We start from the raw sequence: 14,618 nt of genomic DNA, 5'->3' as shown, positions 1-14,618 counted from the left end.
TGATGGAGAGCTTACTTGGAATCTCGGGAATGAATAAGACATGAAGTGAAGAACGCTCATGAGAATAACTTAGAAAGGAGGGTGAGTGGGGTTGAGAGCTGGCTGCACCTGTGAGAAGGGCTGTCTCATCAATGAGGCATAGACTTGCCCAGTATCAGCCCATATATATGAGAATTACAGGAAAGCAGATCTCAGATCAAATAAGACATGGCTAAGACAGAGCTAGCCCAAAGAACTGCCGAATCCAACTCTATCTATTGGCTGTTATAGTTCCAGGGAGATTCACCACTGAGTTTCCAGTTCTAACACGAACTAAACTTGATTAGTCGGCACTCTGCAGGGAGGAGATGCAGGGAAAACTATGGCTGAAGAACGGGTAATGGTTAGATGGAGCACTTTATTAGATCTTCTGGAACGTTATTTTTTATGCATTCAAACTGCCATCCTAGAGCTCATTCTTGGTTATATTTCTGGTGCTGTCAGAAGCATCAAAGGTGGTTTGCAGGGGTCCACTCCCAACTCCGTCTTAGGCCTCAGGTCACTGGGACTCTGCTGGTCAGGTCCATCAGGACAACCGACAGGATGCACGGAGACCAAATATGGAAGGCTGCAGGTAAGAGAGGAGAGAAAGGGAAGACCTGCACGAGTTTGGAAGTCAGGCTTGTTTTCTTCTTGATCCAAGCAACGTTTCCCTGCCCTGTTCATGGCAACAAGATGGACTCTAAGGGAGAGTATAGGATGGCAAAATTAGGGCATTCTGGAGTTGTAAAATGCCATGAGAGGTAACAATAGGGATAATGATAATATTAATAATGACGGCAGCAGTGGTAGCACCAGGGGCAGTGGCTGTGTTAACTGCAGTAGAGGTTTGATTGAGCACTCAGTGTATGCGCGGTCTGATGTTTTCTACTTTATAAACAGGGCCTAATTTAATCCTCATGATCATAATATTCTTTTACAGATAAGGGAATGGAAGCTTAGAAAGGTTAAGTAATTTATCAAATTATATAGCTAAAGAATAGCAGAGTCAGAATCTGTAGCCATGCACTCTGATAGTGGAGGTCGTGCTTGTAAAACACAGCTTTGCATGGCCTCTAATTATTAACCACAACTACAGTTTTCTGATTGTCCACCACAACCCAGTGCTTCCCATTCATTAAGGCACTTAATCCCCCAAACAACCCTCCAGAGAGAGGAGTGGAGAGCAGGCTGCCCAGTGAGGACTGGAAGGCCTGGGGGCCCTGGAGGCCCTGGAGCCTCCTGAGTTAGAGCAATACCCACCCGGCTGCCCCTGAGACCCAGGGATTGGCTCCCTGGAAGGATTCTCCCTCCTGTTGAATCTGTGACCTTCCCCCTTACCCTCCTGCCCGCTGCCCCGCCCCTGTTCATCACAGTCTGGGAATCAGGCCTTTTCTTGGTGCTCGTTTGTCTCGGTGTTCTAGCTGATTACATAGCCTTTAAACTCACGAGGAAACTGAAAATGAATTATAGGTAACAATGGACAGTACCTAGATTCTATAACACATGTTTTCGAATAAATAATGAATGAATTTAAAAGTGAATGAACAAATAAATAAGCAAATCTTATTGCAATTTGTCTTATTTCTCCAGCTCAGGTAAATAGTAATACTAATATTTATAACTGCTAGGTACCAAAACAAATGTTTTACATGGATTATTCATGTCAATTTTATTTACAAAGCTCTCTAGTCTCCATTCTTTAATCTTTCTTTTAGACATATTTCCTTGCACGCCCCCTTTTGAAATCATCTAAACTCTTTCTCACTTTTCCACATTCTTTTTAATAATTTAGGAATCCAAACATCTCTGGGTATATAACTTCAGCAGTTCATAAGTCATAATAGTATCTTTGCAGGAAAAAGATTGTATTTTTTGGAATCAATGACTCCATATATTCTTTCTTACCTACTCACTATAGGTTTTATTTGGGGGGTGGTTATTGCAGACAGTGTGAAGAAGAGAGTCTGAAATTAATGCTCTATGGATGTTACAGGTTGCTTAGAAGCTATTGATTCCACACAACATGAGAGATGGAAATGGCTTCCCCTCGCTTCCCCATAGACCATTAGTACTGATCAAAGATGGAATCACATTCAGAGAGGACATAGGCATTTGTTTCACAAAATGTTTCACTTTGGCAGCGACTCTGCAAATGTGCTGCTGAAATGACAGTGTGAGAAACAGTCTCTTCTCTGAATTTCCCTACCACAAAGCTTGATGTTAGGAAGATGGCCCAATCCATTTTCACTTGGAATATGCTGTTCTGTAACCTTCACCTTCAAAGAAGCCATTAAGGTGCTACCTGTCTGTATTTCTGAGAAAAATATCTGCTTACCCTCATTGAGATGGGCAAAGCAGTAAACCTCTGAGTCTGTAATGCACAATATTGGGCTTTCCTTGAAAACCAATTGCACATAATGGGTGTGAGGCTTTGCTGTTTAATCCCAAAGTTGCTGGCTCAGCAGCTGTCAGTGGTTTCATATTCTCTGGACTGAGACTTCCCCTGCTCTCCACAATGGGCCTGAACTCAGCATGGCTGCGTACAGAACCCGGGTTGACATACATACACAATGTCTCAACCCACAGGACCCTTCTGCCCTTGGCATGTCTCTCTCCTTTCTCCTTCAAAAAAGAATCATAGACGAAATCCCAGTTGCTTTTGTAGATTGAACCGGTGTCTTGAGAAGACATTTAGAGAACATTTCTGGGGTGCACTCTGGGGAAGGGTGCAGAACAAGAAGTCAGTGCAGAGAAAGGACAAAGGACAGAGGAAACCCTACAGGGGGAACAAGCCACGAGCCGGAGAGGAGCACATCTGATGAGCAGAGCCACTGACTGCTCTAGTTCCAGACTATCTTGTCAAGGATGTTGGTATAGAGATCAGCCTTGGAAGATGAAGACAGTGTCACCCTGTGGAAGAATGATCAAGAATTCTTACTGTCAAATACAATAAAGATAATGTCAAAGGGGAGGCTTACCACCCATTATAAAAGATTCGAGTTCCCTGGTCTTAGGATGCCTCTTCTGCAGCACAACCCATTGCACATCCAGGTGTCTACTGGCCCTCTGCTCATAGCCTTGTGGGAACTGGGGCTCGAGAATCTGCCATAAATGCTACCACTATAGCTATGCTATTGCTGTAAACAATAATGTCCTTTGTCTCTGACCCAAGGGTCTTATGTCTTCTGTTAGCATCCATCAAATTGTGTCAGGCTAACATGTTTGCTTGTAAGTAGGGTGAACCTCAGACTCTTTACAGTTCTTGACAAATCATTACATGGTATTAAAAAATCTCCTAACATTGGAAGGACTGACACAGAGGGATTATCTCTCGAAAAGGGTGAGAGAGGATGCTTGGGGGCATGGCTCCTTGATCTGTTCTGAGTGTCACTCTGTTATAATTATTTCTGTGTCTCTTCAGACCAGTGATTCTCAGCTTTATAAGAAGGAGTCATAAACTCTTTGAGAACTGACAATTCTGTGAGTATACACTCAAAATCACATGTGAATATGTGCACATTTTACACAAACTTTTAAATATTTGTGGGCCCCTTACAGGCATTAATTGGCCCTAAATTAGAACCCCTGGTTTGGACTGATTCGCCCTAAGGGTAAGAACTATAGTCATACTGCTGATAACACACTGACACTCAACTAACGCTTATAGCAGGGCTCGGGAATGAACTTGAGAAATGAATAAGTAAATTACAAGACTGAAACTTACATGGATAATACTCCAAAATATGCAATGAATGTGTGTGTGTGTGTGTGTGTGTGTGTGTGTGTGTGTGTGTGTGTGATAATAAAAGAGGTCCTGATAATTGTCTAAGAAAAATAACAATGTATGTGATCTCAAGAAAATAAACAGATTCAGCCAAGATGGCTAAGAACATGGGTTCTGCAACCAGATGATCTGGGTTCAAATCCTGACTCTTCCACTTGCTAGTGATGTGATCTTAGCAGTAACCTAATCACTCTGTACTTCAGTTTCGTCATCTGCGTAATTGGTACAGAATACCTACCATGGTGAATTATGTCCCATGACCTTGGAGACTGTGGGTGATAAAGAGGACGTGCAGTTTTGGTGCAGTGATGCCTACTGTTGTCTAATAGAGACCACCAAAACCCAAAGGGATGAGACTCACTAAGGGGTCTCATATCTGACAATGCTGAAGAGAAAACTAGCACAGGTGGCAGAGACCATATGATCCTAAAATATAAACTTGGGTGGAAGGTCCAGGAACTTCGCAGGAAAGAAGCGGGTAGAGACCATTTGAGTGAGAGCTTAAAGAGAAACAAACAGAAGTTTACCCGTGACTCTCTCATACATCACACCATGCGCCACGGTGCTTGCTGGAGGTAACTGTCCAGATTCACTTACTGTGTCTCTGTGCTTTTTTTTTTTTTTTTTTTTACCTGACCTTTGATCCTTGGCCTTACTTGGCTTTTGATATCTGCCTTTAGCTTCTCAGTTTTTGGCAAAATGTTGAGACTTCTATTTCTGGCTCTTGAACCCAGTGTTCCTCTGAACACCACTTACAGTATCCTCTACAGCCCCAATATGGGGTGTCTTCATACCTCCATACTTCCTACCAGTTCAACCAACATTTAGTGTCCATGGGGGTTTCAACAACACAGGCCACTTGGTCCTACAACAGGTATGGGTTGGGCTTCCCTAAAGCTAATTACAAACCTGAACAGGAAATAACATAGCTGGGAAGGGATGCTTTGATTACCTAGGCTTGAGAAATTCTAAAGAACAGGGGCTGAAAAGTTCTTGCATGGCTCACAAGTGAGAGGAATAAATGAGGGGAATGGCTGTCAAGCAAACCAGAGTCTGCAATATGGAAGTCATGGAATGTTTGGGGAGAACAACTTTAGATTCATATCAAGAAAAGGAGGAAAATGCCGGGTGTTTTTTTATTTAGGGCTTTAGTCTTATGAACAGCCAATTTCAGAAAGCACAGAGCAATAATTGACCCTCTCCCACTTACCAGAAACTGTAAAAAGATACACAGAAATGAAATTTGGAGGATGTAAATATAAATACGGAAGAAATAAGGAGTTGGGGGGTTGTAAGTAGATTGCTCTCTCTGATCAGCAAATATAAAGGATATGAACATATGATGGAAGCAATGCAACAAACTGTTGAAGACAGACATGTGGCACGGAGCAGTGTCAAGTTGGCTAAAGCACCGGAGAGAGATGTATTTTGTGGAAAATACTATAACCATAAGATGTATCAGAAAGAGAACAAATATACTGCTCAGTGGCTATAGAGTAATACTAACAGAGGCCAAAGAGAAGGCAGAACCATCTTATCCTAATTTTTGTTTCCATATTTTTCACCAAAGGTGTGCTTGGTAAACCAAGAGCACCAGAAAGACCTGAAGGCCAAGATACCGGGAGATTTTTAAGAGAGCATGTAGCCTTTTCAGATTTGTTCACATGGTCAGATAGATCATGGGGAATTATGTCCCATGACCTTGAAATGATTTGTAGATGAGATTGTGAAGCCATGGTCAGTAATCTTTTTGAGACATCGCAGAAAACCAGAGCCGTGCTAGGATACTGAAGACAGGCAACCACTGATCCTGATTTTCAAAAAGATGGACTTAGATGAGGTCAACTTTGTTCTCAGGCAACTTTCTGGTTCTATTCTGGAGTGAATTATTGATGAGAGGGCCTAGAGCTCTGGTCCCTGAGAGGGGTCTGGATACTCAAGAAAACCAACCTCCATTTCTTTTGAGAAAAGATTTCTGGACTGAGAAACTAATCAGTGTCTGATGGGGTTGGGGGCGGCCAGGGAGAGGTCAATGCAGGAAAAAGGAGGCTTATGTAATACATTAAACAATAAAGAATTAAAAAAAAGAAGAAACTAATCAGTGTCATAGGTACAGTAGGTGAGGATTTCACATGGCACTTGGCAGTGTCTGCTCCCTCTGTGAAGGGAATGGAGGAGGTAAATGTATGATACCACAGAAGAGCTGGTGCTTGGCTGAACAACAGCTTGAGGTTAACAGTATTGATTCATTTTCTCATAGTTCTCCACTTGGCTCATTCTACTCAATATTTTAATCAATGACCTACAGAGAGAAGGCAATGCTTAATCAGATTTTCAAGTAATAGAATAAAAGTTTAAAAGTATCTTGAAAGGAAAGAACGCATTGTAAAATTTAGTAGGAAGTTAAAAGTTTCTAAAAGGACAAAAAGGGAAAACAACACTTTGAAAGTCTCAAGGCGTTTCAAATGATTGCAAATGTATGAGTCATAAGTGGCTTGTTCCCCATTTCTAAGAGTCTATGATTTCATGAGCATTAATAGTACTTAACAACTGTAGCAGCAACAGCCACCACGAAAAATACAAACAAACCAAAAGGCCATTGCTTCTTTTGGCTAAGTACATAATTAAAAGAATTTTTTAAAGTCCTAATATTTCCAAACGCCATTCCAATAGCATTGCAATTGCATCAAGACAGCCATGCAATGATTGTTTCCATAGGCATATGCTACCCCAACATACATTTACATTACGATGATTACAAACAATTGCGTGGTGCCAAGAATGAACAGTCATATGGAAAATTCACTTTACATTCTGGATGGCTGCCTCAATTTCCCCTCCCACTAAATAGGGTTGGATAATACTTGCCAACACTGCTGGCATGGACCGGAAAGATCCACAGATCAATGTTTGTCAAGCCCTTTGGCTTAATTCCTCAGAGGGAAATACTCAAGTATCTCCGCTGCTCTTGTTAAAGACGATCCTCACTCCACAGTGTAAGAGGTTCATGACTCACCACCCAAGCTTCCCATGAACTGCTCTCTGGTTTCCTCGGGGAGTGTAGATGCTCATCACCACACCTGGGATGCAGGACCTGCACTGGGCGATTCGGCCTTCAGCAATCCTTTCCTAAAAGCAAAGAACACAGAGGACCCCACCTGAAAACTGAGTGGTAGGAAGCTCTCATAAATGAATGGGGGCTTCTGATTGGTGCAGCTAAAGGGAGCACAGGCCTGTCAGGTCTCAATGGGAAGTGCTGTGATTGGTTCCCATTGACGATGCCAAGGGAAGCTTTCTGGGAAGAGATTACATTGAGGTATTTGGGAGAGGAAGTTCTCACAGTCGACCTGGGGCTTGACTTGAAGGGCACAGCTTGGATTCAACCAAGACCACAATGAGATCTCCTGCTTTTACTTTGTCCTCTCCCTCATTCTTCTACCACTTTTGAGGCGAGGAGGGGGGAGGGAGAGAGGATTTGAATTGTATGGATTTATTGAAAAGTCTTCTGTCCACCAAGAAAGCTCTAGCTTTTCTACTTCTCTTTTCCCGTTCTAATGAGGAGCAGTAGTTTCACTTTGGGGCGTTTTTAACTTGTGCATCTTTAGTATGTGAGTTAAAAAACCCTATACAAACTCAGTCCCAAGTCTAACATGCCTAGCTGCGTGCATTTGATGGTGTGAGGGGCTTCATGGGGCAAAAGGACACATAGGCCTATGATGTTACTGTGGTGGGGGTCTTAATTCAGCATCTAGAAGGGTTTCAGAAATCTGGAGAAGGCACTGTGTATAAATTATTAAAGAGTCCAGAGACAAAACATAATTTTGGAAGGCATTTTGGGACAACCAGAGAAAACTTAGCTAAAGAAACCAAGTTCTCTGTCTCTCTGGACCCCTTGCTTTTTATTAACACAAATTGTCCTAAAGCAAGGTAGATATATACACATCAAAGGGTAAGGTTTGGTATACAGTAGGCATTGATAGGTTGGGGGAAACTGCCTACGGTTGTTCAGGTGTTTGGCCAGCAGGAGGCAATAACATGTAGATTGAAATGCCTTCAGCTGCCTGGCAGCAAGCAATCATTTATGCATCCTTTTCAGGTTTGGGGAAATGCCCTTAGCCATTTCCAACAGGCAGTAACATATGTGATTCAGCCCTTGCTGAGTCCCCAAGTTCCATCAACATTTTGATGAAACTCTTGTATTTATGACATGCTGGAATTAGCTTCCAGCATTACTGCCTGCCCCCCCCCCACCCCCCCCTGGCCTCTGGCCCAGTGGTCTGCCAGCAACCTTTATGGCACCCCAATTCTTTTGGTGTGGAGGTATTTTTAGAACAAGACACAATCCTTACCCGAAAAGTGTTTATAACTTAGTATGGGGAATACTCAACATAGATAGTCTTGATTAAAGACTGTAACCTAACATGCCAAAATAGCCACATCACAAAAGTGTGTTTTTTTTTCTGGCTAGAATTAGCAGCCAGACCAAACATAGACAATGCAGCATTGCTTTTCTCATTTTATTATAGGAACCAAGATAAATGTGAATCGTCCCCTTTTCATGTCTTTGTGCACAGGAGCTAAATCAAAATCTTTGCGATAAAGTGTGATAGAAGAAAAAAGTTATGCAAATGCCAGAAAGATTGCAAAGTTTCCAGAACTTCTTATTTGCTTTGCTTTTCCAAACAAACAAAAGGATATGGTTTTCCTGCGGGTAGAACAATAAATATATTGCAGGGCCTGAATTCCTCTCAGTGACTTGTGCAGAGGAAATGATCCTATCAATCGAGGCAGTTTTCCTGTAGCCCGTTCTTCCTGTAGCCCGTCCTCCAGTCACAACCTGCCTCTATTTCTACATACATGTGGAAATAAACAACGTCATTTGACTCCTTAAGACTACACGTTAGGCTGTAACAGCTGGCTGACAGTTGTCCTATAGCTAAGAGTCATTGAAGATATGTTTGCCTGAGTTGATCTAACATTACTCTTTGCAATTATAAAATGATGTAACACTGTATTGTACTTTGTTTTATTTCAGCAGGACAAATGTTTGGCTTTGTTTCAGAAGATAAATCAGCAAGCATTTATATTCTAACACAACACTGGTTTTGGGTAAATCATAAAAGGTTATGAAATATTGAATAATTATAAACTTAAAAAATCTTGAGTTCACACAGTTGAATAAAAGAGTTTTAATTCTCACTGCTACATGCAAAACATGTTCTTTGTTCTTTACTCATATTTGCAGAGTTAAGAAAACAAGACATTGGCAGCCATAGGTAAATGGCATTATTTCAGCACCCACAGGAACACACTGGCACAACCCACCCCTCTTCCTGTTAGTGAAAGGATTCTAGAAGACGCGCTACCTCCTGAGGAGAGGAAACATGTCACAGAGGAAAGAATGCAACTTGGGGAGCAGACAGATGAAAAGCAGGGTCTTTCTAATGCCTGTCAGCTGAGTGATCTTGGGTACATTATACACGTGCAGCCTCCATTTCTTTGCACAGCCTGGTGGGGGCGTGGGCTTGGTTACAACCTTGACTAACTCTTCCTCTTTGCTTGTGGTGCTGAAAACACTGATACAGGGTTGCCCTTCAGGTGCAGCTTCAAGGACAGTGAAAAGCAAAGAGCACATTGCATTCATGAACTCAAAACAAAAGTAGGGCCAGAAAATTATTTTGTCCATTCTGTTAAGTAATTATATGTTACTCCTTTAAGAATCTCTGCTTAAAGGAGTAACATATAATAATGTAAACTAACTGTGAAATGTATTCCTAGCTTTCCGGTATGATTTCCCTTCTTTTCTTGCTGGTCAAAATTTTATAATTATTTGCAAATAACCTGAAGGTTTTACACTCATGTGTGTTTGTGTGTGGTGGTTCAAGGAGACAGAGGGGAGGAAGGGAGTGGGGAAGAGAGAGATGAAGAAAATCATAATAAAGAGAAGGTGATGCCTAACACTTAGATGAACACAAACACAATTACAAAATGTAGTCCGAAGGCTCAATATAACCAAGTGCTTCCATGAGGAATCCTAATACCTTTCACGAGTAGATTCTCTCTCCTGTATCCATTCTCTTGGTCTCCCATTCTCGGTCTTTCTTCTCTCTCTCTTTCCCCCCAGAGAACTACAAGTACAGATTGATACGGGTTTGTCACAATCAGAGCAAATCCCCAGCTCACACACTGGTCACTTGAACACCTACTTTCTACTGTGGTTTCTTTCTCTACATACATGTGGAAATAAACAACGTCATTTGACTCCTTAAGACTACACGTTAGGCTGTAACAGCTGGCTGACAGTTGTCCTATAGGAAGCACTGTTGCTGTGTCCACCTGAGAGACTTGCCGAGATCTCCCGGGAGGACGGACAGCTGGTTGAGGCAGCCCCCAGGTGGGGGGTGATTTTGGCTTGTTCTCTGAGTGTGTTCCTCCAGTCACAACCTGCCTCTATGCGCTCGACCCGCTCATGTCCCCACCTTCCTCTGCTCACTCCAGTTTCCTCCTCCCTTCAACCAATTTGAAATTTCAACTCAATCTCATTCTTACACAATGCACACTTCTCCCTGCCCTGAGGGTGACCCCCTGGAATAAAATTTCCTGCAGTCAGCAACAAAGACCTTTAGTCAATGAAATGGAACTAAACCATGTAGACGTAATGAATTTCAGACGCTATTTCTATAGGTGTTAAATGGGTTTGTTTATTAATTTGCTTTAAATGACAAAATGCATGTTTTTAAAAACTAAAACATACAAAGCATATAAAGTAAAAAGTGAATATCCTTTACAGTGCATACTGCTAATAAAATCATTTAGAAAACTTCCTTTCACTAGACAGTATAATTTCAGTTGGATACAAGCCAGATGTGAATCACATACAAGTCATCACCTTCTATTCCATTCAGCCGGAAGGCTTAAGGGGAAGAGTGATGGGGAATTTCTTCTAGAGGAAGCCAGCTAATGTTTACACTATTTAAAATATGATTTCTAAATTGCTTAAGCATATCTATCAGAATCTAAATGGAACATTTAAAGTCAGCGTCATATAAAAGCAATATTCTGTGAAATGATTTCGGAACTGTGGAGATTTGTCTTTCAGACTGAGCATCCTAGAGCATAGAAACTGGGTAGATTGCTATATTGGAAGAGTCACCCGATTTTCTCCCGAACTTGGTACTTGATCATATGGGTATATTCCAAGGAACATAGGATCCAGGTTTGTCTCTTGGAATCTAGAATAAAAGGACAAATGTGTACGTTTGCATTTGGAAAACATCTGTGACAAGTGAACTACAGCAGAATATAAAATAGGATAAAGACCACCCCAAGGGCGACCCAGGACAACGAGAGGTCTGGTAATGGCAGCGTGAGAAATGCGGATGAATCCAGGGGAGGACTCAGGGTCGGGTGGGACAGAGCAGCTACAGGAGTTTTCATCCCATTTTGAAGAGGGACAAATGAAAAGTGGAATCGGTCTGTGTTTCTCCAGAGAGAAGAGGTGACTCATGGGGTTAGGAAGAGCTATACCAGTAAGGGGTGCCACAAAGAGCCAGCATGTGAGGACATATGGGGGCTCTCCCATCAATATAGGGATAAACAAGGAATAACTTGTTTATAGTTGAGAGGTCACTGGGAATTCCTCCCACAATTAAAAATCCCATCACTGAAAATGACCAAGGAGAGCTCAGATGTTTGCCCAGCAGGGGTGTGGATGTAGGCAGGATTCCTGCTACTGGGGGCTGGGAAAGGGCCTTTGAGTGTGTGCAACTCAGATCAGGAATTGCACACTCCCAGTGCCTGGCTGCTGGAGTGGCCCGTAGTCTTGGCCTGCGTTCTGAGGCTCAGGGCACAGCTCCTGAACTTCTATCCTGGACCAATGTGTTATGGGAAAAAAAACAAAACAAGGGAGGAACATAACTGATGACAAAACAGAAACCTCCTTTTTTCAAGAAGTGCAGAACTGAGCCTCAGGACTCCTGCTGTGAAATCTTTCCTGCATGAAGTCAAGAACCCACACACCAGCAGCTGGCCCCAGGCAGTCCCGCTCAGGGCTGGGTCCCCTTCCTGGTAACAGGGCCAGGCTGATGGAAAGTGCACTTCAAGGCCATGCTGCTCTTCTCCTGTTCAAGTGCCCTTGGGATTCTTGTCACTTTTTCTTCCATGGAAAACCACCATGGTGGGCTAATAACACTTGACCACAGGACAGGGGACAAAAATTCAGAATTTGAGGACTAGAGCATACCATTTTTGTGAACTTATCTTCACAGGCCATTCGAATCTTCTCTGGGGTCAGTGGGCTATTGAGCTTCAGCGGTTCACGCAGGCCTCTCTCCTGTCGTGCTGCACTCACTGCGTCATGGATGGCGAAGAACACTGAGCAGCCCAGGAATATGCCAGACTCTCCCAGGCCCTGCAAGGGGACAAGTATACCAGATTCTTTTTCTCTCTCTTTCTCTCTCTCTCCCTCCCTCCCTCTCTCCCTCCCTCCCTCTCTCCCTCCTCTCTCTCCAGGTACATGTGCATGTATAAAATATAAAATATTAAATATGTAACTTTTCCCTTTAAAAAAAACAATTTACTATTTAATCCCAATATTCCCATTCTTAGGATTCCAGTCTAAGGAAATGATCCCAAATGGATTAAGGAGATAGAGGCATGAAGATGAGTATTGCAAGGTGAAAATTCAGATGCAACCTGATGGCAATAGTAGTTTGCATTAGGCTCCAAGATTTGGAGTATTAAAAAATATTATAATGTTAAATTATTTTATAATTAAAATGTTTAATAAGGCCTTTTCTCTACAATCTTGGTAAGAACTCCAAATAACCAAAAGATGAATGCAGCCCTTCCCTCCCGGCACGAGTATCTCATCAACATGCATTTATTCATGGAGCATAACTGACCTTAGATGAATACAGGGTATTTGAGTCTTGAGATGGAGGCAAAAAAGAAACATGAAACTCTGTGGGGATGTCACAGATGGTGGGGATTTTGTATTGGTCTGGACCACGAGTGTACAGGACACCCTGAGGAGAATAATTCAGTTCCTCGATTGTGTAGAGTCCCATGCCTTGAATAAATGCACCTTCGATCTGAGGCCAAAAAAGAAAAAAAATTAGAATTTCCATGTATGAGAAAATATAGTCAACAGTAGCATTTCAACTTCATGCTGTTTACCTGAATTTTTAAAATACAGTGCAAGATGGGGTATTCAGTATGTCTTGGAAAATGTCTATGAAGTTTTATAAAAGTTTGCCTAAAAGCCTTTTAAACACCGTATGAGCGCTAAGTTCAATGTCAAAGGCCTTGAGTTCAAATCTCAGCCTGACCTCAGCATGTCAAGGGCCCTGGAAGAGGCCTCAGGAAGCCTGGAGCTCCAATGCCCTCGTGTTTTCTTCCAGATGAAACTCTGACTGACGTGTCCACAGGTCCCAGCCCAGTAGGAAAGGCTCTCGGGCCTCTGGAACCAAATCACCCCTCCTAACGTCCTCGCTCATGAGCTGGCCGGCCTCACACCTCTGGACTCAGTTTCCCCACTTGTACCATCAAAGGTTTAAACTGTGTTCTTCAAGCTTCCCAAACAGCTTTGCGACGCTCCAGCTCTTAGATGGGCTGCTAGACATTTCAATATTGATGGAAAACAGCTTGTGATTTTTCAATCTTGTCAGTTACTGCAAATTTAAATAAAAATCATCTGGGGCAACATAGGCTGCCTCTCCATCACTACTGCTGCAGTTATGTGACGTTTGTTATCCCGGCTCAGCTTCAAACTCCTCGAAGCTCAAGCCCGTTGTAGGCCGAGGCTCAGCACTGAGCACCCTACTTTACCTCCACCACCTGTGGGGCTCGTTCTGTCCCCTCTAAGCTTAGCCCTCCCTCGTCCCAAGCTGTATGTTTATTCAAACACGACCTAAAACACCTTTGTTTCCTTCCCCTTTTAAACAGTAAGAGATGTGAGTTGTGTGGCCTGTCTGAATAGAAAGATTCTGACTCCGGGGTAGAAACGGGAGATGATGAATAAGTTAGGAGGATGAATGAATATGTTTCCCCTGAAGAACCTCATAGCAGCCTTGGCTTTTAAACACAGGAAGCGAGGCAAGTCAGTTCCACATACCTGGCCTATGTCAATGGCTGGATTTATACTGCAGCCAACATCCATGACGATGTCTGTCCTGATGTTCTAGTAATTAAAAAAAAAAGTTAGAATGTTTACTGTGATGAACACAGCAGGGAGGGAATGCTGAGAGATAGTCCTGCCAGGGTGGCGTGGCTATACAGGGGTCCTCAAACTTTTTAAACAGGGGGCCAGTTCACTGTCCCTCAGACCATTGGAGGGCCGGACTATAGTTTAAAAAAAAAACTATGAACAAATTCCTATGCACACTGCACATATCTTATTTTGAAGTAAAAAACCAAAATGGCAAAAACACCTGCATGTGGCCTGCGGGCCGTAGTTTGAGGACGCCTGCTATAGAACCTTTCTTTGGGCCACATTATACTTCAGGAGAAAGAAGCAACATTGTATGTCACCACGTGTATTATGTATGAATTTCAGAGTTCCACAAATACTCTTAACCCGCTTAACCACCGATTGTTTTTATTGGAAACAACAGGAGAGGGAAATATTGACTTGGCTTTGGTTCCAGCTGAGTGATGTAACATACCAAGTTCAAGCCAGTGCATGACATGAGACACGACACCGAAAACAGAAAACCTCTATGGCCCTCGTTGCGAAACTTTGTGGTGACTGTACAACCCAACACCCAGCTGGCTGCTTGCTGTGTCCCGGATCACAGAGCTCAGGTTGCATCAG

At 42.7% G+C, this 14,618-nt stretch overlaps 1 protein-coding gene across 1 annotated transcript in view; it reads right to left on the bottom strand.

The window, feature by feature from the left end:
- Positions 1 to 10,524: 10,524 nt before the first annotated feature.
- Positions 10,525 to 14,618, bottom strand: part of AOX1 (aldehyde oxidase 1) — a 66,260-nt gene continuing 62,166 nt past the window's right edge. Inside the window, exons 32-35 of the mRNA XM_079782164.1 lie at positions 13,920 to 13,985; positions 12,709 to 12,897; positions 12,048 to 12,215; positions 10,525 to 11,037 (exon numbers count right to left, since the gene is read on the bottom strand). Of these exons, the coding sequence (XP_079638290.1) occupies positions 10,987 to 11,037; positions 12,048 to 12,215; positions 12,709 to 12,897; positions 13,920 to 13,985 (474 nt within the window). The 3' untranslated portion in view covers positions 10,525 to 10,986. The remainder of the gene's footprint in view (positions 11,038 to 12,047; positions 12,216 to 12,708; positions 12,898 to 13,919; positions 13,986 to 14,618) is intronic.

Source organism: Cnephaeus nilssonii, assembly GCF_951640355.1.
Source record: "Cnephaeus nilssonii genome assembly, chromosome: 10".
NCBI lineage: Eukaryota > Metazoa > Chordata > Mammalia > Chiroptera > Vespertilionidae > Cnephaeus > Cnephaeus nilssonii.
Note: the sequence above shows the minus strand (reverse complement) of the source record. Positions and strands in the feature narration are given on the sequence as shown.